Source organism: Silurus meridionalis, chromosome 16 (assembly GCF_014805685.1).
Source record: "Silurus meridionalis isolate SWU-2019-XX chromosome 16, ASM1480568v1, whole genome shotgun sequence".
NCBI classification, from domain to species: Eukaryota; Metazoa; Chordata; class Actinopteri; order Siluriformes; family Siluridae; genus Silurus; species Silurus meridionalis.
The window spans coordinates 2,942,035-2,970,020 of record NC_060899.1 but is presented as its reverse complement, the minus strand read 5'-3'; the positions used below and the strand labels follow the sequence as shown (position 1 = coordinate 2,970,020).

General features: G+C 34.8%; 1 protein-coding gene across 1 annotated transcript; it reads left to right on the top strand.

Moving 5' to 3' along the window:
- The first annotated feature begins 48 nt into the window (after positions 1–48).
- Positions 49–27,654, top strand: LOC124399357 (cadherin-like protein 26). The gene is made up of 17 exons (XM_046870229.1): positions 49–128; positions 12,492–12,605; positions 13,600–13,749; positions 13,924–14,068; positions 15,326–15,498; positions 17,518–17,649; positions 17,827–18,009; positions 19,503–19,822; positions 19,986–20,128; positions 21,610–21,834; positions 23,652–23,873; positions 24,088–24,209; positions 25,074–25,181; positions 25,535–25,597; positions 26,500–26,547; positions 26,841–26,921; positions 27,416–27,654. The coding sequence occupies exons 1-17, from the start codon at positions 93–95 to the stop codon at positions 27,626–27,628; spliced, it is 2,478 nt and encodes an 825-aa protein (XP_046726185.1). The 5' UTR covers positions 49–92; the 3' UTR covers positions 27,629–27,654.
- The last annotated feature ends 332 nt before the right edge of the window (positions 27,655–27,986 follow it).

The following is a 27,986-nucleotide window of genomic DNA, read 5'->3' as shown; positions in this document are numbered from 1 at the left end:
TAAATACACTCCTCCTCCTCCTCACTGTAACAGAAGACTGGTGAAGTTTGCACAGCTCCGTGAAACACACCTGGTTATTCAGTGCTACAACGATGAAGACGTGGATCTTTGTGCTTATGCTCACAGTGGTAAGTGTTCACGATGCATGTTTTCTCATTACTGCTAATGAGGTTGTTATATTTTTGGTGAAGATCACGCTGGAATTTGGTCGTACAGGGTTGCATTTGATGATGATTCATTCGAAATGATAACGTAATGCCTAATTATTATTATTGTTATTATTATTATAACTATTACAAGCTGTAATTCTCTAAACATTTAGAAATATGTTGCAACAGACATGATTTATTATAATGCCTTGGGCAAGCTGCACTCAAGTCAAGTACTTAATACCTCAAAGCTCCTTTTTATACTAAATAATAATAATAATGATCTTTCACATGGATTCACACTTATACGCTGTTATACAACACTCAAGTCAGGTGAGAAGTTAGAAAGGCTGGGGATTAGGGGTGGGTTAGGGGTGTGGTCACTACCATTTTTAGTGCTGCATACAAGGAACACGCCCAATTTTGTCTAATTAGATTAGGTTATAACATGAACATAAATTTAAATTGCAGAGTACTTAGAACTTCGGATGAAGTGATATTGCGATATCTAAGTTTATGAAAGAAATAAAGTTAAAATGTTTTGCACATACGTTATACAATTATTCTATTCAAAGACAACACTAGAAAAGAACTGAATCGAATATAATTTTTCAGAAAGACTAATAAGCATAGTGAGGACTTTTTAAGGTATTTTTTAAGTAGAAACTAATTGAAGACAAATGAACCACGTTTATACAGAATTCATAAAGCTAAAGCTCGTCAAGATCTTTTCTCTTTCAGTTTTATTTTGAATTTTTGGATAAATAATTCACAAGACGTGAGAACTAAGAGATCGATAACTGCCAGAATGAAATCAGAGGTTTCTGGGTAAAAACTTAATTTGACAAAACAATATGTGCAGATGCATCGCCACATTCTGGGTGCATCAATTATTCATAAGGATTCCAAACAATTTCCAGAAACTCTCAAATTTTTTTTTTTTTATAAAGTTATATTATTTTCTGTACGTAATAGATTTTCTCTCTCTCTTAAACATACATATGTATATATATGTACATACAGAGTGGCTCAGGGAAACAGGAATTTTTGGAACTAGGAAGTGGGCTGTTGGCATTTATTTGGAACCAGTGCGAGCTTGTTTAAAAGCCCTTGCTATTAGTTATAATGGAGCAGTGAAGTGGTGCGCAATCAACATTGGCTGTAAAACCTTTGATAAAAATGGTGATAGTAAGAAAGGAGTTTTGGCTTTGTTACCAGTTAGGATGTCATGATAATGTCCCATCTGCTAATATAGAAGAAATAGGCTCCGCCATCAAAAAGAAGTTCCCAGGTGCTGTTGAATGGCCCACAGAACAGAAACTATTGAGGTTGTTTGAGCTCCCATTGGTGGAGCCCTCACCACTCCTGGTTCCGCAATTCCCCATTTCCCTGTACGTATACTGTATATGGACATACACATCACACAAATCAGCTATAGCATTAAAACCACTGTAATGTGAATAATATTGATTAACATGCGTGGGATTTATGAGGTATCGAGTGCATACGAAGCATAGAAATTGAGCAAAGTGTAAGAATCTGATTTAAAGGACAACATTGTGATGTCTAGACGACTGGGTCAGAGCTTTCTCTAAAACAGTCTTATGGGGTTTATTCCAGTATGCAAGGGTTCATATAAAAAGCAAAAATGCTCCAATAAAAGACAACCATTTACCAGTCGATAGGATTCTGGGCATCATGACTGGACTATGAAACAATGGACGAAGGTGGCCTCGGCTGATGGATCATATTTGCTTTTGCATCATGTGCACTGCAAACCCGGGGAAATAGGTACCAGGATCAAATATGGGAAGAAGGCGAGCTGAAGGAGACGATGTGATACCCTGGTCAATGTTCTCCTGGGAAACCTGGATGTGGATGTGGCTTTGACATGTACAGTGTCATGTAGCCAAACACTGAACGGTGTTGCCTTATGGTAGCGTCTTTCAGCAGGATAATGCACTGAATATACTGTACTAAGGTGCAAGCAGTGTTAAGTAATGGTTTGAGGAAAATGACAAAATGTTAAATTGGCCTCCAAAATTGCACAGTATCCATGGGATGACGTTGGCCCCACCTAGAAACTTACAGAACTTACAGAAGATCTACTCTCAGAACATCTGTTGTTGTTTAGCATAGCACTAGGGTTTCAGAGGAACGTTGTCTCGTTTTTACTGTGTACTGTGTACCAATGTGTATAGTAGAAATGACAATAAAAGCCTCTTGACTTGACTTGACTTGACTCTAATATCATGGAGCCAGATACCATGGTGCCTTTCCAATGCCTTAATTATATTAGGCAGCTGCTTTTACTGTTTAGGTTGATTTAGATGTTTTTGTAGGTATTTTAAGACTACTTAAAGAGTATTTTATTTTTAGAGAACTCGATGACCAGAGTGGCAACTCAACATTTGCTAAGAAACATTGCGAGTCATCAAATAACTCTACTGGGGTTCAATTTAGAACATTAAATTCAATGTTGCTTCATTTTATATATTAATCTGCATTTACTTCAATATTCTATATTTTCCTTGTACTAGATTTTTTATAGTTGATTATTTCCCCATTAAACTAATAATGTCAGAGGCTAGCAAAGCTAAATTAGCATTACGTAGCTTAACTCAAGTCACATTATACAATGCCATTATTTATTCACAACATTTTTCTCTATAGGTTTAAAACAACACATCCTCAATTGTTCCTTTGTGTATATTAGAGTATTTACAGCCGTTTGCCAGTAAATACTTTCACAATTACGGCTTCAAGTAGACGGCCTTATACAGAGCAACTTTTTCACTTATACAACTGAGCGGTTGAAGGTTATTAAGGGTCTTGCTCAAGGGCACAGCAGTGGGCTGTAAGTGTTGTTAGGATTTGAACTCACAACCTTCTGATCAAAAGTCTAAAATCTTAACATTAGGAACACAAATAATATTTATAATAATAACATAATATAATAATATAATATATTCAGTTTTCTGGAAGTTTCTGCATTTTAATAGGAAGTTGACTCTTGCCATGGAAATAATAATGCATTCGAATGAACACTATAATCAATATACAAGAAATCAACATACAAGAAATCAAGCAATTGAACGATGCTGTCTAGAACTTGTGTTTTTGCTTCTTCAGTCCAAGACAAAAACCCATTAAATGCTCTTTGTCATAAACAAATCAAGAAGAGACGTTGTTTAAGTAAAATGGTCTAATTTAATGTTTTTACAGCACACATTATTACACAATTCTGTGGCCTGACTTTACCCTAACATTTCTCATTGTGTATAAACACACATCCATCACTTCTGAAGACGTCAGAAATCGTTCGTAAACATTTCAGCTTCTATAAAGAAGATTAACCATGTTGTAACTCGGCCAGATTTAGTGTGGTGTATAATAGAACAGGCGATTTATGCATATGTGCTCAATACAATACATTAAACCAATGAATTATGCGAGCGACATATGTCACCTCATGGCACATACATCAAAACGGAAAAAAAACAAAAAAAAAAAAACAGGTTTTAGTCAATACTTGAGCCTCAGATAGAATTACTCCAGTTTTTAAGGTCAATATATTTTTAGAGGGAGTGGTGATGTTTTAGTTTGTCTATGAATTTATACACAGCCACCCAAAGCCTTAATCCTTCTTTAAATTTAAAAACAAGGGCACTTTTTTTTTGTCGATCCAGCCTGTGAGTCAAGACCTGTTGTAATCGCGTGCCTCATTAGAGCGATTCATGCTGCCCTTTTTTTGATACATCTTGAGGAAAAAATAATCAAATATTTCGCACTTCAAGTTTAACCTAAAGAATTTGGGTTCATAACTTTTGCATGACACTTAACATTTTCGCTCACCTGAGGACATGAACAGATGAGGTTTAGATGTGTGTGTGTGTGTGTGTGTGTGTGTGTGTGTGTGTGTGTGTGTGTGTGTGTGTGTGTGAGATGGGGGGTGGGGGTCGTTGGTATTGCATTCCTTCTTCTCCTTTTTTTGTGAGAAATGCCACATCATAAAAAATACAATCTTTTCAACTTCGATGTTGATTCAGAGTGAATAATATTTTAATATTATGCATATTTACTTTAATAGGTCAATACAGCAAGATTTAGAACTGATGCATTCTATTAGCTTTGGTCTTAGTCTATAAAGAGCAAAGAATTAAGTGATTTCAGTGCAGAAATATTCACTTTCAATTATAATATACTGCAACCGCAACAGATTTCTTAAAAAGTTGTTTAATAAAGTGATAAACTCATTGGACTATTTTTTTTTGTGGACATTTGAAAACTGAATGTCTTCTTTTAAAAACTACTGGGATCCAGTTTTAAGGTTGATGTCTACATTTCCAAATAAAAGTATTTATTTTTATTTTTTTATATTGTCCTGTCAATGCAGACTGATTTGCATTTTATTCAGAACCGTATTAAGTAGTAGAACACAAATTCGGATCAAATATCACACTTGGATCTTTTACCTTGTAACATCTAATTTTCAGAAAATAAAAGACACTAAAAAAGTCGATTTTAGTGTATTAATTATTGTGGTGTTTGTTATACTCAGCTTTAGACTGAATGTTGGTTGTTGAAGTTGTTGATTATTTTACTTATTTGGTTAAGTATAAAAAAATCCAAAATTAATAAAAAATACATTTAGTAATAACAAATGTAACTGAAATGTTTCCTTTCATGTGTTTATTTTACAAATGCTGAAATTCTATGAAAATCTAAAAATCAATTCTAATAAAAATCCTTAAGTAACTTATTATTACTAATGCATGAAATGTATTTACTGTATATTGTGACATTATGATTGTTAATTTAAAATTTTCAGCCAAAAACAAAACAAAACAAAAAAAAACAGAAAAACTAAAAGAAAACACTTTTTATTAAACATGACGGATCATGTGATCTTATTAAATGTTGTTATAAAACACTGGAATCTTCTAGCTGATTGGACCTGAACATTCCACAGTGTATGAGAATGAAAACATCCATCACCTTACATTCTGAGCTGTCACAGGGGATCACGTAAAAAATCCTGCCCACATTCAAGGCGGAATATAAAACAGAGCTAATAAATAGTGATGGAGTTGCAACCGAGCTAAAAAGTCACCTTGTTGTCTCTTCACACGTTTCGGTTTGCGTAATAAAACCCAAATCATTCCCTTAGAAAGCGTGGACTTTTCTCTGTTTTGATGATGATGTGAAGGCACAGAAGTATTGTGGATATTTTGACCGCTATCTGATTACAAACTGAATTGATTAGACGTTAGGTATCTGTCCAAAAGCCTGACCAAAGCCAGCTGTCTAAAGGAACTCAAATTTATCCAAATTTCTTTCAACTGTATATATGTTTGTCAAACCACAGGATCTTGACAGAAAGAAACCTGATCAAAATGAAAATAAAGCCGATTCCCTTATCCAGAGCGACATACTGTATAGTAATTTTATTCATACAACTCACCAACCAAGGGCCTTGCTCAGGGGCCCAGAAAGGGCAGCTTTGCAGGGGTGGGATTTGAACTCACAACCTTCCAATCCAAAGTCCAATGTTTTAACCAATAAGCTAGCACTATTCATTATTTATTCCTTATTATTTACATAAACAAGCAAGCACAAATTTACCACCAGATCGTATTGATTCTAGACTTTAGAACAGTTAGGTTGCATTTGATGATGCCCACAAAACCACTGATTGATGATTAAATGGTCACATTGAAGGGAGAGTTATAACAAAGGTACTCTAAACTGTACTCATGCACATGTAAAAACAAGTGTCTGGAGTCTCAGCTGATGTGCTGGAAGAGTTGCATTGCATTAAAAGACACAGCGGCAAACGGAAATGATCTATATACAAGGTTTCATCCTCAAAAATAACCCAAAATAAAATTGTGAACATCAATACCACAGAAAGATTGAATGGATTTGGTAATCAAGGACCAGCTGAACTGTCATGTGTTTTTGATCGAAACTCCAAAGCTCTGCTGAATGCTGTAAGTGTAATAAAATATGAGCAATATAACCCTGATCGTATATTCCAGATAAAAAAGTGAAGCAATCTATACAAGTTAACCAGGTGATGTTTACTTGGATGAGGATGGGTTCCACCTTTGGGTTTGGTTTCTCCTAAGGCTTGTTTCTCGGACCATCTCTGGGAGTTTTTTCTTGCCACAATTGATACGTTTATAAAATTTATGATGCTGAAATTTATGTTCCTAATCTGGAGAATTAGAAGAATAGTCTATAAGATTTGGACTTCTGATTGGAAGGTAATGGGTTCAAATCCCAGCACCATCAATCTGCCATTGGTGGGCTCTTGAGCAAAGCCCTTAACTCTCAATTGCTCAGATGTATACCTGAGATAACTGAAAGTCTGAATAAGGGCATCTGCCAAATGCCATAAGTATAAATGTATTTCTTTGGGACAATATAAACTGTTAAAATAAATACAAATACAATTGGATTGAATTGAATCGATGTGAACCTTAACTTAAATGAGATTGGGAAGATATAAGAAAAAAATGATGACGTGATTTTGGTGACCACCAATTTTCTTTTTTAAAATGTACAAATAAACTCTTTATAATCGAGGCCTGTTGGAACACAATTGCTAACTTACTTTTATTCAAGAACAAAATAAGAATATACATTTGTGGTGCTGTGAAATGTTTTTTTCGTCTCTGGATATCACACAGATAAAATTAGGTTTCCTTCAGGGTTCTCTCACGGTTTCTTCCTCATATCATCTCAGGGAGTTTTTTCCTCACCACAGTCACCTCTGGTTTCGCTCATTATGGAAAAACTGATAAAGACAAATTTATGAAATTTAACCACTTCATTTATTTAAACATTTCTTGAAGCGGCTCATGCCGACCATGTACAGGGTTTAAAGCGCTGTACAAATGGAAGCGAATGGAAGTTTACAAAATCTTTAATGTAAACTCTTCTGAAAAACCGGTCCTGGTTCATTTGTTTATCGGGTAACGGCTTTTCTAAGAAAATGAAATGTGTTTTTTGAGAAATAAAAACAGTTGCTTAACAGCAAACACAGACCTGCTCAGACGTGACCATATGTTAGCGTTGTAATATTTGTTTTATAACGTATTAGTTTCGGATTTATAACCAAGAATAACAGAGTAACACTGAATATACAAATACTTCTGACCAAATGTCCAACATCTTATCTATCTATCTATCTATCTATCTATCTATCTATCTATCTATCTATCTATCTATCTATCTATCTATCTATCTATCTATCTATCTGTCTGTCTGTCTGTCTGTCTGTCTGTCTGTCTGTCTGTCTGTCTGTCTGTCTATCTATCTATCTATCTATCTATCTATCTATCTATCTATCTATCTATCTATCTATCTATCTATCTATCTATCTATCTATCTATCTAAATCTTTTTAAAATTTCTTGTTACAATTCTTGCTATTTATAGATATTTGACCATAAAAGATTATAGAATATATATATATATATATATATATATATATATATATATATATATATATATATATATATATATATATATTATAATATATAATTGTTACAATAAAATGCACTAGTGAAAAGTTCAGATCAGGTAAAACAACAGAAAAAGCAAACACAACTGATTGAAGAAAAAAAAAAAAAAAACCTGTCTACAATCTAGGCGTATTAACTTTCCCATAATGCCAGTAGCTTTTTATTCCTTGTTATTATTGCACACTTATTTTTATGAAAGTGGCATTTAAGCAGTTTCATGCTAAAACAAAATACTGATCATTTATAACAAGAAAACAAACAAACAAAAAAAACTCAACTATATGAACAAACATTTTGGAGACACCTGACCATAAAACTGCCGGGATTTTTTTTCTAAATCCCAATCCATATTTACACTCCATTTGCTGTTTTTGAAGGGGTCTTCACCAGATTCTGGCATGTTCTTCTGGAGATTTGTGATCATTCAGCCACCAGATGTTAGTAAGTCAGGTACTGATGTGAGAAGGTGTGGAGGCCTGGGGTGCAGCATTCACATTCATCCCAAATGTGATTGATAGGGTTGGAGCACTATAGTAGGATATCTTCCACTCCAAACCATTTAAAGCAGATCTTCATGGAGCTGGCTTTGTGCACAGGTGGATTGGTTTGGGTCTTCAAGTTCACGTGAAGGGAAAATTTTATGGTCACATCCAAATACATGTGCAGATACGAATGAAAAAATCTGGTGTCCCAATAGTGTATAATTTCATTTATAAATATATATAATTTATCTATAAACACGTCACATTAAGTGGCAGTTTTTATTCCACGCCTCGTATTGGGATTGAGGGAAAAAATTGGATGGTGATCAGTATGTAATTGACAGTGCTGAATATGTGCTACTGCAGCTGGTGTGAAAGTAAACAGCCAGAGGTTAGAAACTTGTTTCTGTCAAAGCAGACAAAGGAGGGATTAAGTAATCTGAACAGAGAAAAAGTCATGCTACCTGATGCAACAGGACATGTTTGGCCACAATTGTTTAATTTTCTAATGATACAAATGATGTTTTGTCAAAATTCTAACTTCCTTACCTTTCAGATCGACAAAAAAGAAATAAAATAATGATTAATTACAATATTGCATAGATTTTATATTAATCATATATATATATATATATATATATATATATATATATATATATATATATATATATATATATAATCACATCATTGAGGTAACTCGTGATTAATTACTTATTCACACATTTTTATCCATTCTAATTTTACCTAAAATTAATAAATTTCAAGTTTTTAATTCTCTAATCAATATGCACATGGACAAATATGATGCTTTACACAAATGTACGTATGTTTCTATTATTGGTGAAACCAAACTCAACATAGAGCATGGAGGCAAAATATACTTGTGACTGTTTTGAAGCATTTATGGTGATTTAAATTGCGTAAATCATCAGGACAACAAACAGAGCGTCTGCTATGTTTCCACACGGACGGTTTTAATTGCAGCAACATGCCGGATTTATTACATTTTTTTTTTATTTAAAGTAAAGTAAAGAAAAGACATTGTGAATAAATGTGTTTTAATTTCACCTCTTATATTTTATTTAATTTATATTTTTTTATAAAAATGGTCAAAGCTGCATTGATTGTTTATTAATAAAATGAGTGCCGTTAAAATGGAATTCGCATTAACGTATTGTTAAATTTGACCACCCTAATAATAAAAATTTAAATGTATAGATATTGTGTGTATGTGTGTGGATGTATGTGGGTGTGTGTATGTATGTGGGTGTATGTATGTGTGTGTGTGTGTGTGTGTGTGTGTGTGTGTGTGTGTGTGTGTGTGTGGTGTGTGTATGTGTGTCGGTGTGTGTGTGTGTGTGTGTGTATGTGGGTGTGTGTATGTGTGTGGTGTGTGGTTTCAGTACAGAATACAAATGATTTTTTTTTTTTTTTGTTATGAAACAAAACGATTTATTTTGTTTGTTTCACCTGATTTATAGTTTTTTGCCATCTTATCTTATGATGGAGTTATTCGGTTTCTGGGAGTCCTGATCAACCCTAAAATCACTGGTGCACCATCAGCTCATAATCCATCAGTGGCTTTATCCAAGGATGACTTCAAAAAACAATAATAGAGTGACAGGAAATGGGACACATGTCCTCTTCTTAATATAATATCTTACAAAATCTTACAAAATTCACACTTATTACAGAACAATCCAGAACATCCTCACCCCCACCTCACCCTACCCCATCCTGCCCTGCCCCATGTTCTAGATTTCATTTAAACATCTCTCTCAATATGCTGCTTTGGTTTGAATCATACTAATTATTGTTCATGCAAACGGCTCCAGAGTGGACATTTCGTCCTCAGAAAAGACGCCAATGAAATTCCCATTGAAATGGAATATTAGATTGGAAATCTTTTGCACATTTTTGTTTTGGCTTTCAATATTAAATAATAAAAAAAGAACGAAGGTGTTTTAGTTCACATCTTGTGCTTAAATTATAAATCAAAAAACAAATGAACCCAAGTAAAAAATGTTAATGTTCAGCATCTCATATGTATTACAGCTCCATCAATGTTTTCAATGTCCTGCCTTCCTATCAGAAGTCCAGTATCGTACCCACTGAGCTCCACTACCACTTTCTTGTATCTTTCCTTCTTCCAGTGAAGCTGTTTGTCTAATATAAAGGCTTTTACAGTAGGTATAATTCTGTCAGTACTTTGATATAGTCAAAGATAAAGCTGTAAATTCAAAGAGGATCAGAAATGTTTTTCCATTATTCAGTTAACAAGCTTTATCTTTCCATGTAAAGTACAAATGAGAAAATATAATCAATAACCTACATGAACAATGAACATTTCTGAGGTACCGTATAAGAGTTAGAACCCTTCAGGTTGTTCTAATTAGATATCTCACGACCCCTCCGAAACCTCCTGAAGTGGAATATCAAAAAACATATTACATAAATACATAAAATACAAACACACATTAAATATTCAATATTGTTCCTACAGTCACCTGAACAAATGATCAGCTATTGTTATTTCTGTATATAATTCTCCAAAAAAAAGCTTGGGATTGAAAGTAAACAGTAATTTCAGCTTGACCATGACCATGGTGTTTATTGTGTTGATGGTATTAGTTAATGTGAGGAAAATAACGAGCGTGTATGTGCTATGAGCAGGGATGCTATTTGTACACGGCAGCTTCGGGTTATTTCTTTCACCACTCCCCTAAATGGGCTCGTATTATAGCTTTTTTTTTATATGTTTTAAAATGTAACCCAGTTCTGGTGGGGAAAAAACTTGTGCTTAGTAGCATATATATACTCCAGGGGTTGCCAAAACTTGCTGATGCTTCTTATGTGAAGTTTTTACAATCACACAGACCTGGCAACCCTATATTACTAAATAATAGTTACATATATATATATATATATATATATATATATATATATATATATATATATATATATATATATATAAATAAAATAATAGATAGATAGAAAATAGATCAGAGATGATGGTGGGTCATCAGTTGTGGAAAAAAAGAGAAAAATACACAAGTGACAGTTTATTAAAAAAAATGTAATGTGGTAGCTCAGTGGTTAAGATGTTGTACTTTCGATTAAAAGGTCTTGAGTTTAAATATCCAAGCTGTCACTGCTGGGCCCTTAAGCAAGGCCCTTGACCCTCACCTGTGCAGTTGTAAGTAACTCTGGATAAAGCGGCCTGCCAAGTAAATGTGAAAATCTTAGTGACATTATATATACACTTTAAATAAAATGTGACTATTCCTGGTTCCCAAAAACTCAAGATCTACCTTAAAATTAAAACTTGTTCTGATTGTGGTACATGTTCACCTATTGTAGAAATCTGGTTCAGAATTTGTGTGCGGGAAAACGGTAGAATTCCCTCGACTGTATCTTGTTATGAGTCTTTTAGAGTTCCCATTACGACTGAAGCAAACTGAAAATCCAGTCTAGCTTGTTTGGGTGAGGTTGGGCCACGGTCTCATTTTACCACAGGGGTCTTTAAGCAAGAGTCAAATTTGCTTGTCAAATTTGCAGCAGTTGAAAGTTGTCTTTGGGAACGTAGACATTACAGTCATGTTTTTATCGATGTGTAAAATGAGTTTTGAAATAATGAGAACGTCTTCATTTTTGGAAAACAAACTCTCGTTCTTTTAGTCTACAGAGGGTCACTGTAGACTAAAATTAGACTGCTTTCTCCCTGCATTCCTCGAGCTCAAAGAACAAACAACTGAAAATGACTGGAAAAAAAATCATTTGAATATTTGCTTTTACACACATACCTGGCAACCCTATATTACTGAATAATAGTTACATACATTTATATAACTATCACAATTTTCTATTACTTTCTATTACATTCTGCTTAATAAGCTTCTGTACAACTTCACCACCCATAACCTTGTTTTTTTTATTTATTTACTGTATGTTTGCTTTGCACAAAACTAAAACTACTATTTACACTTGAAGAACATGCTAAACTGTTCTCCAAAAAAAAACCATAATGCAATTTATTAATCTACTTATCGGAACAGTCTTTAGGTCCCGTTTTTCCAAATATATTGTAAAGTATTTATTTATTTATCACAAATAATAATGGCATGTTTTCATTTTAAATTTATAAGATTTGGCAGATTTCCTCCTTATCCAGAGCTTACAATTATCTCATTCATACACCTGAGCATTTGAGGGTTAAGGGCCTTGCGCAGGGGCCCCACAGTAACAGCTTCCAGATCAGAAGTCCGATATCTTAAACACTGAGCCCTTTTCTAAGTGAAGTTTCTAAGAGGTTTTGTTTCCTTCTACCAGGCTGTAGCTGCAGTATCAGCCCACAGTAAATCCAGGCACAAAAGAACATGGATCATCGACTCGTTCACTATAGAGGAAGAAAGCCCTGGGCCTTTCCCATATCCACTCGGCACCGTGAGTATCGTCAGTCTTTCCTGCACACGTGGAATCTTTGTGAGCAGACAAACTGGAATTTCACACAATTACACAACTGAGGTTACAACCTGTTCATTAGTTTTAATGTATGCTGAGAACACAGAGTATGGAACACAGAGTTCATATACCGTGAGACGATACGTGTTTTACCCGCAGCAAGATTTACATTTTCAGACTCACTGTAGAAAAAACCCACAAATATTTAGAATACAATATAAATCTGACGCTGGTGTAATGGTGTAAAAGTGGGTTTAGTCTTCCGATTGTGAAGTCAATCGTCCAAAGAACAAGGAAAGCAATGAACCTGCAATGGCAGGGGAGTGTTTTTAATTATCACTGATTTTTACGAATGTTTTTTTTTTTTAATGTATTTATTTATTTCTGTGTTCTTGAAGCCCATTTATCATACTTTAACATTCAATCTATTCAACCTTATTATTAAAAAAAATGTCTATATAATATAATTTCAACATTGCGATATTTTATGATCGCCACTTCGTAATTTCAGTTACAGAAGCTGATTTTTTTTTTCTGGTTTCTTAAATGGATTTTTAAGTATTTATTCCAACCATTCGGATTGTTTTTTTTTTTTTTTTTTTTACTAAATAAATCCCAACAAACCGATATTACAACACTAACACTAACGCTGAAAGCGATATTAAATATATTATATCTTGTATCATATAATTCTATGTGCACATGTGTACATATCCTCATTTGCACTAACACAGGCTGGACTAGGGGTCCCCAACCACTAAGCCGTAGACCAGTACCCGGGCTGTGGACTCAACCCACTTCATAACCTCCTGAATTCTCCCCTCTGACTGGTCAGATGTTGTTGATTAAGGTATGACAGATATGGTCAAACGAACCTTAATCGACAATGTCTGACCAGTCAGAGGGGAGAATAAGGTTAGTTTGACAAATATGATCGTTTTATGATTTCCACCCACCAGCCAAACCTCTGTTTCAGATCACTGTGGACAAGAAATATCTGGTAAATTTCATCCTCAGTGGCAGTGGGGTCGATGTGGAGCCCATAGGTGTGCTGAGTATCGACAGGAAAACCGGTCAAATCCTTGTGCATAAAAAAGTCGACCATGAGACCTTCCCAGTTCTCAGGGTGGGTTTGAACAATCAGAGTGACCATAACAATCTGAATAAAATTGTTTAAAATACTTTCACAATTTGAAGCTTTTTTAAATTGAAGAAAAAAAAATTACATTTACAAGTTAAATTCATTCACAAATACTAAATCTCTTTTAACTAATACGTTAAAAACTTGGTTCTTCTGCAGCTTAAATTTGAAGCCAAGAACGTCTCGAACGACAAAGTGGACACGCGGCTCGGAGTCGAGGTCAAGATTCAAGATATAAATGATCATGCACCAATGTTTAAACCTCCAAACTATGAAACAACACTCAACGAATCGGTACCTCAAGGTGACACAACGCTATTCACGCCATACACACCATGTTCATGTACTGGATATGATTTTAGAATAATGAGCTACAATCAGATAAACAGGAAATCGGAAAAAACTTACAGAGTTATCAATTACATTAAAATAACACAGTTAGAATAGAGTATCGACTGTATCTTTTTTATTTATTCACCTTATTACTTGTTTTCAATTTTTTTACTTTGGAATTAAATGTCTTTTTATTGTCATGATCCTGGTGATTTTAAATCATTGTTGTCTGTAAAAAAGTGGTAGAATAAGTTTAATTTAATTACTTTTTTATTAATAGTGTGTTTTTAACAATGGACATTTTTTCAAAGCAGCTTTAAAGAGATAAAGATGTTAAAAACTTGTATAAAAGAGTGTCCAAGTTTAGTGCCTCTAAGTTTGTTACTAATAATTCCAAGTTTATCCCTAATGAGTGAGCCAGTGCCGAGTGTAACAAGGAAAAATCCAAAAGGGAAACCTATCATTATCACTGAATGTCCATTTATTACATTTCATTGTTTTTTTGAGGTGTTCTGTTCAGTGTTAAGGGCTTAGATACGACCTGTGGTCCTGAAACACTGTAGTAGACTGTTAACATTGATCCAATCCATCCTCAAACCTCTTGAGTTGCTCGGTAACTTCTCATTTATCGATTAATATTCAATTAATTAATTTCTTTTTAATAAATGCATTAATTTCATCAGTCAACTTGCAGCACATAATCCCACAATCATATCAATGCCATTGCGAAAGTCATCAGTTAACTAAAAATCCTAGTCTTGGTTTTCATTATACCCTTTCTGGAGAATTTGTTAATCGTAAGTAATTGTACAATACAGATGCAAAAAATAAAAAAATAAAAACAAGGACAATGGAATCATGGGGTACACGGTGTGCCTACTGCTAAAGAATTTGTTCTTTAATTGTAAATTATACAATTCACAATCTAGAAATAATCATAAGCTCATAATTAATATAATTATTATTTGGTGCCCAACATCTTCACTCTGCGCAGTTGCGGATGGTTCCACATGAAAAGCCTAAACACTGAGCAACTGAAAGATTTTCAAAAATGGATTTGGACTGTTTTTAATATCAACAGTCACCTACAATGGCTCGGGACCACAGTTTGCATAAACAGTCTGAATCCCAATTCTAACCACACATTTTTTAATGCAAGTTCTGTGTTCAGAATTATTTCCAATTCTAAGAATGTGCAATTTGGTACTAAAACAAAAAATCTCAACAGGCAAATTGGTAACGACGGTCTTCGCAACAGATGGTGATGATGAATCCACCCCCAATGGCACTTTCGACTTCAGATTGGTCTCAGTCACCCCAAAAACAGACAATGTGGAATTTTATATGACTCAGAACCACTACACAGGACATGTTTTTTTCAAAGGCTGCTTGGATTACGAGGTAAAAAAAATTGTATGCAGTGTTTTATTCTTTCCACCAACATAAATGTATTATTGGTTCTCCAGATCATCTGTCTGAGAACCTTTAAAGACCGGCTTAGACAATGGACACTTTATTATATATTCCAAACAACTTTTCCAAAAAATATATTTATACATCCACAATCAACTGAAGCTTCCTTTGTACACAGAAACATGGACACAGGCTTGCATTGACCCCTCGATCAACTCTTTCACATTTTAAAGTGTTAGAACTTAAAAGTAAATTCAGCTGTGTTGGTACCGATCTTTAAGCATAAGGGAGATGTGCAGACCTGCAGTAACTACAGGGGAATAAAGTTGATCAGTCACACCATGAAGTTATGGGAAAGAGTAGTGGATCCCAGGCTGAGAGAAGAGGTGACCATCTGTGAGCAACAGTATAGTTTCATGCCGAGGAAGAGCACCACAGATGCTTTTTTGCTTTGAGAATGTTGATGGAGAAGTATAGAGAAGGTCAGTAGAAGTTGCATTGTGTGTTTGTGGATTTAGAGAAAGCGTACGACAGGGTGGAGAGAGGAGTTGTGGTATTGTATAAGGAAGTCAGGTGTGTCAGAGAAGTATGTGAGGGTGAAGTGTGCAGTAGGAACGACAGACTGGTTCAAGTTGAAGGTCGGACTGCATCAAGGATCGGCCCTGAGCCCTTTCCTGTTTGCAGTGGTGATGGACAGGTTGACAGACGAGGTCAGACAGGAGTCTCCGTGGACTATGATGTTTGCAGACGATATTGTTATTTGTGGTGAGAGTAGGGGGCAGGTTGAGAAGAGCCTGGAGAGGTGGAGGTATGTGCTGGAGAGAAGGGGAATGAAAGTCAGTAGGAGTAAGACAGAGTACATGTGTGTGAATGAGAGGGAGGGCAGTGGAGTGGTGTGGTTGGAGGGAGAGGAGATGGAGAAGGTGGAGGAGTTCAGGTACCTGGGGTCAACAGTGCAAAGTAATGGAGAGTGTGTTAGAGAAGAGAAGAAAAGAGTGCAGGCAGGGTGGAGTGGGTGGAGAAGAGTGATAGCAGGAGTGATTTGTGATAGAAGAATATCTGTGAGAGTGAAAGGGAAAGTTTATAGGTCTGTGGTGAGACCTGAGATGTTGTATGGTTTAGAGACAGTGACATTGAGTAAAAGACAGGAGGTGGAGCTGGAGGTAAGAGAGCTGAAGTTGTTGAGGTTTTCGTTGGGAGTGACGACGATGGACAGGATTACAAATTAGTTTTTAACGGACAGCACATGTAGATTGTTTTGGAGACAAAGTGAGGGACAATAAATATTGAAAATTCTTTTGTTGTCATGTAAATAAATGTTTCATTTATTTTTGGAAACCACGGATAATACATCATCCGGACTAAAGAGGAGAAGGACCATCTCGCTTGTAATCAGCACTCAAAATCTTGCATCTCTGATGGCACGGGAGTGCATTAGTGTCTGTGATTGCACATTTGGAAAGGCTCCATTAATGCTGGATGGTATATACCGGTTTTAGAGCAAAAAACGCTTCCATCCAGAAAACGTCTTTTTCAGGAAAGGCTTTGCATATTTGAGCAAGACAATTCTAACTAATGTTTCTAACTAATTCAAAAACATTTGGCACATCATTAAACAAAAAAAACGCAACAAAGGACACCCAGAACTGTTGAACAGCTAGAATCAGACACATAGGGGACAACATTTCTTTCCCAAAATTTCGGCAAAAGGTCGCCTCAGTTTCCAGACGTATGCGAACATAAGACGTGATGCCACACAGTGGGAAAACATGCCCTTGTCCCAACTTTTTTGAGACGTGCTGCAGCCATCAAATTGAATATATTTCCTTAGAATAGTATATGTTCTTTGTTCAAATATATTTATTTGCTTTAGTGTAAATAGAATATGGATTTATGAGATCTGCAAATCACTGCATTCTGTTTTTATTAACATTTTACACAGCGTTTTTGGAATCGGGGTTGTAGTAACCATGTAACTCTGGTTTAATGATTATGAAATACTTCCAGAAAGCGCAGAAATATACCCTCCTGATTGAAGCCAAAGATAAAGGAGAAAAAATGCAGCTGTCCAGCACCAGCACAGTGGTCCTGAAGATCATTGACCATAACAATCACCTCCCTGAAATCACTGGCCAAACTGTGAGTGCTAAACTGTTTATACCACTAAGCAAACTGACTTATCAATCTGATTAGACTGAAGTTCAAATACAATTATCAACTAAATAAACACATGAAAATGCAATACATTATTTAAGCTAATCTCCGAAAACACAATCTTCATATTGCAGGCAGTTATATGATAACGTATTTTTTCAGGGTCCTGCAAAGATAAAAGAACGCGAGAGCGGAGTGGAAGTTCTGCGCTTGCAGGTATCAGACAAAGACACACGAGGGACACCAGCCTGGAGAGCTAAATTTACTCTTCATGGAGATCAGGAGAACTATTTTAAAATCCAGACCGACCCCAACACTAATGAAGGGATCCTGTCTGTTATGAGGGTACTTTTTTTTTTCTACCATACGTACTTTCAACATTGATATTTTGCAATACAGCCTGAACCTGAAATAGAGTTCAGTTGCCCCCCAGATGGGGATCGGTTTCTTTTGAGTTTTGAAAATTCCTTTCAAGGATTTTCTTCTAATGCCATCACAGGGAATGTTTTTCTTACCAAAGTCGCCACTGGATCGCTCATTAGAAATAAACTTGCAAATATAAGGAATACAACTTTTAAACAACCTTATAACCATTATATCTCTGTAAAGCTGCTTTGAAACAATGTTTAAAACGTGCTCTACAAATCAGAATGAATTGATTAGAATTATGTATCATAAATCTACACCAAATAGCTTTTAATTCTAAAGTGGCAATTTGGCAGGCAGTCAAAACAAACAAACAAAAAAGACAAGGACAAAATATGAATGACCTGTAAAAATCTACATCCGAGGTGGAAGAAGATAATCACAGGACAAACATAGTCCCAATTACACTACACAATGCTGGACTTTGTGGAAAGTAGGTGATCTATATAAAAGCCTATTTAGAGTTCCCCAAAGAGCATGTTGGATTTTCAGTAGACAAGTTAATAATGAAAAATGTCAAGTTTTGGATTTGGCACAAAATCCAATCATTCTGAGAATCTCCATAGTGAAATGTAGTGTTGGTAGCATTTTGTTTGCCCTTAGTCTATTGACAAGCTGCAATTCTTGGGCCCTTTAGCAAGGCCCTAACCCCTCTGTGCTCCAGGGGCGCTGGATCACGGCTAAACCTTGTTCTCTGACTTCTATCTTCCTAAAATCGCTTGGATGTGCAAAGAAAGAAGTTAAACTCACGACTTTCAGATGCAAAGTCCATTGCCTTAACCACTAAGCTACCTTAGACTAAATTATTTCCCCACTGTCAGAAAATTTTGAGGGACATCATCTGCTAGGCAGAGTCACTTCATCAAATTCTTTGCATATTTATTTATTTTTTTTAATCAAAACCTTGAATAATAGTTTTCCAGATTGTTGCTCCAGACTTTATTTAATGATCCTGTTTGTATGATTTGGTCTCTCAAAAAAAAAAAAACCAAAAAAAAAAAAACGGCAGACTTCCAAGAACAGGTGCATTTATTTTGTGTTCATGAATTTATTTAACAATTTATGCATCTCCAAACAACTTTGGGTATAGTGTTTTCTGGCATTTCGGTAATTACGTCTAGGATCATTATTTCTACCTAGATTTCAAAATTTTCCAGTTCCTCCTCACTTCTATAGATGCTTATGGCATAATAGTTCACTTCAGTTCCAAGTGGGGAAAATATTTCTGCAAACCACTGTTATTTCTAGTGAAAATGGAAATTCTTTAACTAGACATTTTTGGGTTTTCTAGAATTCAGGTGCAGTGAAATTCTGTAAAATTTTCCACAATTTGCCAAAATTAGAATATTTTCTATATATTTTTTTGTTATGTTGTTCTACAATAAGAACTCTATTCCTTCGTTACTGAACAGGAGATGGATTACGAGGAACAACGTTTTCGAAACGTGTCAATCAGTGTGGAAAATGAGATTCCTTACTTCTCCTGTAAGGTGATAAACCCAACTTCTCAGGGTTTATGGGAAGTAGAGACCTTCTCTGCTGGGTCTGGCACACGTTCTGCTAACCTTCCTAAGCTTTATCCAGCCACCATCGCCGTGGAGGACATCAACGACCCGCCGGAATTTTTACCTCCTGTTAAAGAAATAATGATCATGGAAAATACAAAAGTAGGAACCGTATTGGGAACCCTTACAGCCAAAGACCCAGACATATCATTTGGAAGCTCATTTCAGTAAGTGGAACTGGAAATTTTTCAGCAAATGAAATAACTTTGCTTTTTTTATGCAATCAACCAAGAAAATATTGAATATTTCCTTATTTTAACATCGAGTTAAGATTCTGATCAAAAACTACACATGAATATTCATAGCATATTGATTTCTTTCTGTGTGTAGCTTTATTAAAGGAGAAGATAAAGATAACTGGGTGAATATAGATCCAAACACAGGCCAGATTTCTGTGGCCAAGGTCATGGACAGAGAATCACCTCTGGTGAAGAACAGCACCTACTCTGTCATTGTGTATGTGGTGGACAACGGTAAGAAACAGCATGCGTGATGCATTTCCTTTTGTTTTTAATATCCTGAGATGTTAACAGTGAGCCCCTACATCATCCATCTCCACACCCCCCAGTCCTCTACATCTGCCTCTTTCACACCAACTACCTGCATGTCTTCCTCACCACATCCATAAACCTCCTCCTTGTTCTTCCTCTTTTCTTCCTTTCTGGTGGCTCCATCCTCAGCATTTTCCTACTGATATACCCCATGTCCCTCCTCTGCACATGTCCAAACCATCTCAATCACACCTCCTTCAACTCGTCTCCAAAACGTCCTACATGCACTGTCCCTCTAATAAACTCATTTCTAATCCTGTCCATTCATGTCATTTTGGTTAAATTAGTCAATCAAATGCCAATGTAAATTTTATGTTGATTTTTTTCAGCAATTTAAAAGAGACTTTTACCTATTCGACCTCACTGGCAGTACAATTTAACAGTGCTATGAAAACTATGACCCATTTTTATCAAAATGTTTTCTTTTTTTATTTTGATATACAAACTTGTATATAAAGAGCCTTACAAAAAAATGTTGCATGATCTGTTTAAAAATTAATAAATAAATCAACACACTTCTCAGAAGAAGAAAACTGTTAGGATCAGGGCTAAAACAGGGGTCGAGTGCATAAGAGATCGCATAAAAGCAGAGACCAATTAGTTTTTTATTTTAAAAGTCTAAAAGGCAACAAAACAGAAATTATAAATTTCCGCAAAAGAAGCCCACAATTAAAAAATGGAAGAAAAGAAAATCCTAAGAAACTCAAACAAAAAGGGAAAAGATCAATCTTACACAAAGTCTCTTTCGATGTGGCAAAAATAACTCAAAACTAATTCTTCCCAAGAAAAAGCAAAACAAAAACATACTCAAACACAGGGACCTAATCTGGAGACTCAGAAAAATGTACCACACAAACTTCAATGAACAAACAACAGACAGTCACAAAGGGGATGCTGTGTTACACAGGGGGTAATGGGATACAGGTGGATGCAATGAGAACCAATCAGGGACTCGTTAAACTCTCTGGCGACATCTAGTGGGAACAAACATGGAACACAAGAAAAAAAAACCCAACAACCTAGAAACCTAGCTAGACACCCCCTGCCAGAAAAATGCTATAGACCAGTGTATATATTGGATATAAGATCTGTAATGGCTTCTACATACCAAAAATAAATCCTGGTTCAGGTTATAAGGTTTTAAAAAAAAAGACTTGTCTTGATTTATGTTTTCTGTAGGAAATACCAAGACTTCATTAACAAGTTTAAAAGAATATTATAAATATTCAGCTTCAAGGTTTGTTCCAACTTAGTTCCTTATGCACCTCTTACGCTGTTTATTCCCAGAGTCCCAAGAACGCAGATAGTAAAAGCAGGTATTTTGAAGACAAATTCTCTTTCTGTCACTTCATTTTATACATAATCACCATTTCTTTGTTTGTTTATCACCATCTGGCCTGCAGCTGAACCTCCAATGACTGGCACAGGGACAGTGATCCTACATCTAGGAGATCAGAATGATAACATACCACTGCTGCAGATGGACAATGTCAATGTGTGTTTATCAGACAAGGAAAGCACAACTAACATCAGTGCTGTAGATCTGGATCTTCCTCCATACAGTGCACCATTCCACTACGATCTACTGGGAGACATCAAGGGAAAATGGAGAATAGAACCAAACTATGGTACAAAACTTTCTCTATTGTTTGTGTTCATTAGCTCAAATTGGGCTAACGGTATTGCTGTATTGTATCGTAGGAGCTCTGGCTAGCAAGAGGTGTTAGGAACCAAGACGACTTCAGTGCATCCCTTTTCCCTGAGAGAAAACAAATAGGTTGTAGCAATAAGAAATGTTACTAGGCAAAAATCGCTAACTAGCATCTCCTGCTAACAACAACCAAGGAAACTATGTAGTATGTAGTACCATTGAGTATGAAAATCCAAACCATTGTGCTTACGCTAACGTCCTCTACAAAACCCATTCCCAGATTTGTAATCTCTCACTTGTATGTTATATTTGCGTTAAAAATTTAAAGATTTACAATCACACTTTTGATATCACCAAAATGAGAATGGTTCCCCTTTTGATTCCGGTTCTTCTCAAGGACGGTTCCTTAATCATCTAATTGAGTTTTTACTTCACCACAGTCACCATCATCATCAGGTATAAACACACATCATTCACTTTAATTCTAAACTTCTGTAAAGCTGCTTTGAGGAAATGTCTGTTGTAAAAAAGTGCCATAGAAATAAACTTGAATTTGACTTGACTGAATGTGTGTTTTAAGCAAAAAACACACATAAAATACACAAAAAGCCAAAACTTAAATTAATGTCTTGCTGAGGGGCCCATCGGAGGAGAGATTATAGAATATCAAATCGAAAGATGACACTTTTACATAGATTGGCTATAATAAAGCTACAGTAAGTGAATATTGACTCGGCTAAGAATCTTTTATAAGAACGTTTGTGAGCTTTTAGTTGAACTGTTGGCAAAGTAAAGGTTTGCTTGCATGGCACTTTTTGCTTTGTTCTGATCATGGCAACACACCCAAACACACACACACACACACACACACACTCACACACCACTTTTCAGTGAGGAAGTTAGATCAATAAAAAATATAGAAAATAATAAAAGTGCCACTCCTACACTGGCTTTTATATGACGCATTCTGCTACACGGAGTGTTTTATACGTTTTATATATCGACCTATCAATCAATAAATATATTGTTTTTTGGTTTTTTTTAGAAAAGGATACTTGGTCATTTGATCACGGATAGAAAATGCCAGTATCGTATTACAAAATTCCGGAAAAAAAACAAATACTGCCTGAAAAGGGCCTCGTGACTTTTTGTACACATTTAAAATACACAACGTTGGATATAGAAAATAAAGAGTATTATATTTAATTAGTACTAAACATTTCATCCTGCCTCTAATAAACTAATAGGAAAGATATATACAGAAATTGAACAACAAAAATGCAAAGTATTTCCCAGAACAACTTGACGAAACCTCTTTTGACGTGTATCTACAAAACGAATTTTTGTAAAAAAAAAAATAAAATAACTTGATTACGGCCTTATACTATATTGATTATACTACACATTATAATAGACATTATATTAAAATCAATCCTTTGATTTATGCTTTATATAAAATGTAATAACTGTAATAACAATAGAGTTCAATGATCATTACAGCTATTTATTGATCTTTGATAAGAAACATGATCCTGATTTTTCCTGTTACAAGCTAAGAATTTTTCAGATCAATTCACTGTACATTAGAAGAAACTGTAGACTTCACAGCTTGTGAACTCTACAAACAAATACCCTCTGTACTGATTGAAAACCTTTTTTCTATATAATATTTATTAAATCTAATTCTGTAAACAAATTCTAGCTATGCATGTTTACAGTTTCTGCCAGATTTGAAGGAATAAAGGACGGAAAATCCGAACGCTGAACTAACAGGACGATCTGATCTCTCTGCAGGAACGACTGTGAACCTGGTCCGAGAGAAGAACATCTATTCCGGCCATTACGAGTTGCAAGTCAAAATCTCAGACAACCAGGGCTTTGGTTTGGTCCAGAATTTATCCGTCACCGTGTGTGACTGCACAGTTACACTTAACTGCCATGTTCAGAGATCAGTGGCTGCACAGCCGAGCGTCAGCGCCATTGGGATCATGATCTTCGCTCTGTTATTACTGCTAGGTAAAGCTGAGGTTCTGCCAAACTCGTGTTATTCTTAAGCTTAATACAGAAAAAAATACAGAAATCAATTCAAAGTATTATAACAGTATTAACAGTATTATGTAATGAATAATAATTCATATTTGAAGGCACATCAGTATCTTAAGAATCTATTTTGGGAATTGTCTCACAATAAAAACCCCTGCAATACCCTCTTTTTTTTTTTTTTTGACAGCTGTTCTTCTGATGGCTCTTCTGATCTCCTGCAAGCAAAAGAAAATTATGATCCCAACTGATGATGTTCCTGGCTGGTGCCTAATCAGCTCCAACATTGAGACACCTGGAACAGACTGCAAGGTTACTGAATATACTTTATCATTTCTTGCCATGTATAATGTATTTTTATTATAAATACGTTTATATAAAATATACATAGCAAGGGAAAATGAAGATTAAAATTAAACCATGGTACACGGTGTCCTCTACTGGTGAAACTGGGAAAGCCTTTTACACATGAGCGTAATTTCATTGGAGGAAATCTGGAAGCTTTTTATACAAATTTTATTTTTCTGAATAGTATCATTTTAGTATGTTATTGGTTCTGATTAGATGTAACTAGTATGTGTTGGTCAAAATCCTTAACTTTAATCCTTATTATAATTACCACTCTAAAAAATTCTCAATTGTTTTTTTTTTTTTTTTACAAATTATTTGAAATACAGGATCAATCTACAGTCAAAAAAATGTGTAAAAATAAAATGTAATAAAATATTAATAAAAAGCTTATTTAAAAAATATATATATTTTTTCCTTTAAAAAAAAAAAAGTGATAAAATTAATATAAATAAAATATTAATAAAAAATATATAAAATTTTTATACATATATATATATATATATATATGTTTGTTTGTTTGTTTTTTTTTTTTGTAAAAAAAATTAATAAAATATTAATAAAAATATTTAAAAATTATATATATATATATATATATATATATATATATATATATATATATATATATATATATATATATATATATATATATAAAATTATTTATTTAATAACTATTAAACAATCAAAACATTTATGGAAATTGAGGCCCTGCGTTTTTATACGCTTTTACTTTGTCTTCTGTTTGTTACGCTTTCAATAAAACCATTGTTGTATTGTTGTAGTAACTCTCTGCTACATGTGTTGCTAACATTTACTTTTTCCATAAAGATACCACCTAAAATAGCCCAAACAGACCTGACCGAGAACATTGTGAAGACGTCCAATACCATGGAAGTTCAAAATGGGATTTCCACACAGGAGATGATGCTTCTAAACGTACGTAGCATCACTAAGCACAAACTGAGTATAACATTTGTACAGTATATAATTCAGTATCGTCACAATAACTACTTTGTCCTTTGTGGAATGATAGAGAAAAGTTGTAAAATTTAAGTTGCTTGTTGTTGTTATTTATTAAATCGCCAGCAAAAGTCATTTAGGCGAGTGTGAGATCTCAGGTTTTAGCTCAAAATTCTTTACAAATTGCTCCTAATAGCAGTAGGATTACAAAATAAATAAATGATGTGACACAGGCTTTAATTTCTTAGAACGAATCGATCCTGAGCATCTCTGTAATCAAACACAGCTCGTAAATTAGCTCATTATTTTCATTTCCTTCCCTCCTGCAGGGTGTCCATCAGAATTTCGCATCATCTGCTGAACAGCAAATGATCAGGAGATCTCTCAGACGGGTAACTTTTTATTCATTTTCCATTTAAAGTCTGAAACTTGAACTTTAGATTAGTGGTAAATATGATCAAGAGGTAGTGGTTTAGGAGGTCATTGGTGGTCATAAAGTTATGCCTGGTTGGTGTGTAAACAATATACTGTATATATATATGTCCAGATAGATTTTTTTTCTTATTAATCTACACACAACACTTTAAAATTAGCTCAGGTACTTCCGTTCTCTCTTGATTGTTGCTGAGATGTTTCTACACCTTGATTTTTATCTACCTGTTGTAAATTAAATTGATTGGACATGATTCGACTATGAGGTCAAAGGAACTGCCTGCAGAGCTCAGAGACAGGATTTAGAGACAGACCAGGGAAAGGCTACAAAAAAAACTTTGCTGCTGCACTGAAGATTCCCGAGAGCACTTTAGTCTCCATAATTCTTAAATGGAAGAACCAGGACTCTTACAAAAACTGGTTGCCTGGCCAAAGTTAGCAATCAGAGGAGAAGTGATCCTGTCTGGAGAGGAGACAAATTTCCAGAAACACAACCATCACTGCAGCCCTCCACCAATCTGGGCTTTATGATAGAGTGGGTAGACAGAAGCATCTCCTCAGTGCAAAACCCATGGAGTTTGCTAACAGGCACCTGAAGGTTTCTCAGACTGTTCTGAGATTTTCCAGTCTGATGAGTCCCAGATTTATCTGTTTCGCCAACGTTAGAGGAACCCAGGCACCGCTCATCGCTTGATGGGAGAATCTAGAAGAACCTTAGATTTTTTGGCACCATGTAGCAGAAAGCTAACATGATCTTTAGACAATATTTAAGACCTGATCATAGCAAGATATTTTAAAGACAAATGAATCATACTTGAACACATGGTTGTACTTCATCGATTCTCCTGTGTGCACATTTCAGAGTTCGACCAGAAGATCTTACCGGCAGATCAACAACTATGATACGATGGTAAGAGCTGAAGAGGTTTCTAACATTCAAACTCTAATGTTTATTAGACCTTGTACTTTGTCATTGTTATGATTTTATAGAAAATGCACATCATTTGAAATCTGAGTTTTTTGTATGTGGATGTAAAAGTCATTATGACAGTAGAGGTCAGTAAAAGCCTTTTTCGAATTCTTCTGCTTCACGGAAAATCGAGAGCGGGAAAGTTTTACACAAGTTGTGAAGTTTATATTATAAGGAGTTGTATGAGCATAAGGAAGATCTAAACATAGCTGGTATCTCTTTTTCCCGTCCAGGACTCAATGAGCCGAAACTATTCTACTCACTACGCAGAAGACCTTCATATGAGACAGGCATTGCTGATTCGGCTTGATCAGGTAATGCTGCCTTTGTTTTTGCTCTCGAGAGAGAAGAAAGACAGCAAGTGAAAAGTTAAATGTATTCCGTAATAATTATTAAATACAATGAAATCATTATTTAATAATACAATAATTAAACTCTAAATGTATTCGGTAATAATTATTTAATACAATCATTATTTAAGAAAGCAGGAAATGTACCAACCATAAATAAATATTTATTTATTTATTTATTTATTTATTTATTTATTTATTTATTTATTTATTTATTTAATTTTTAATTTTTAATTTATTTTATTTAATTTTAATTTTTTTTATTTTATTTTTTATTTATTTATTTTATTTTATTTTATTTTATTTTTATTTTTTTTTTTTTTTTTTTTTTTTCCCAATAAATTAAAAGAAAGAAAAGCTACAGGTCATTAAATCTTACATGCATATCTGATATTTCTGTAAAATATATAACATTTAATTTTTAATTTTTAATTTTTTTTAATTTTATCTCCTTATAGATTCTCCTCCAACTCCAGTCTCCACAAGGCGAGCTTGGCGATTATGAGCCTCACTGCTACGCAGATGAAGGCGAACCCGAGACAGGCCAAAACCTTGATACCATCTCCATTCCTGAGCTGGAATTCCGTCCAGAAATCTTTACGAATTTAGATTTCCAATTTAACAAACTAGCAGCTGTGTGCAAACCCGATCTAATGTCGAGGATCGAGTAAAAAAAAAAAAACACACAAAAAAACACTGAAACAGTAATAATCAGTCTTTTTTTTTTTTTGCTCACTCTGAGAGCAGCTTATGGATTGTGTTGTGTGCTTACACAGGGATATGCAGTTTATCCTGAATTAGCATGCCTACCTCATAGATGGATAGACAGCATGATTGTGTTCTGCTGGTTGTGGTTTCTTGCAGAAAAAAAAAAGGGGGGAAGCCGTACGAAAAAAAAACATTTTAGGGACAAAAAAGCCGTATGCGAGTTTACATAGAGCTCTGCATTGGTAGAAAAAGTCTTAAGCCAAATGTTTTCAAGCTGAATTTGACTTATAAAAAAAAACTCTATTATATACAATAGTTTGC

Excerpts from the sequence above, each read along its gene's own strand:
- LOC124399357 (XM_046870229.1), top strand. The coding sequence starts at position 93 with ATGAAGACGTGGATCTTTGTGCTTATGCTCACAGTG. Across the intron at positions 24,210-25,073 it reads CACCTGGAACAGACTGCAAG|ATACCACCTAAAATAGCCCA; the intron begins GTTACTGAATAT and ends TTTTCCATAAAG. Across the intron at positions 26,922-27,415 it reads TGCTGATTCGGCTTGATCAG|ATTCTCCTCCAACTCCAGTC; the intron begins GTAATGCTGCCT and ends ATCTCCTTATAG.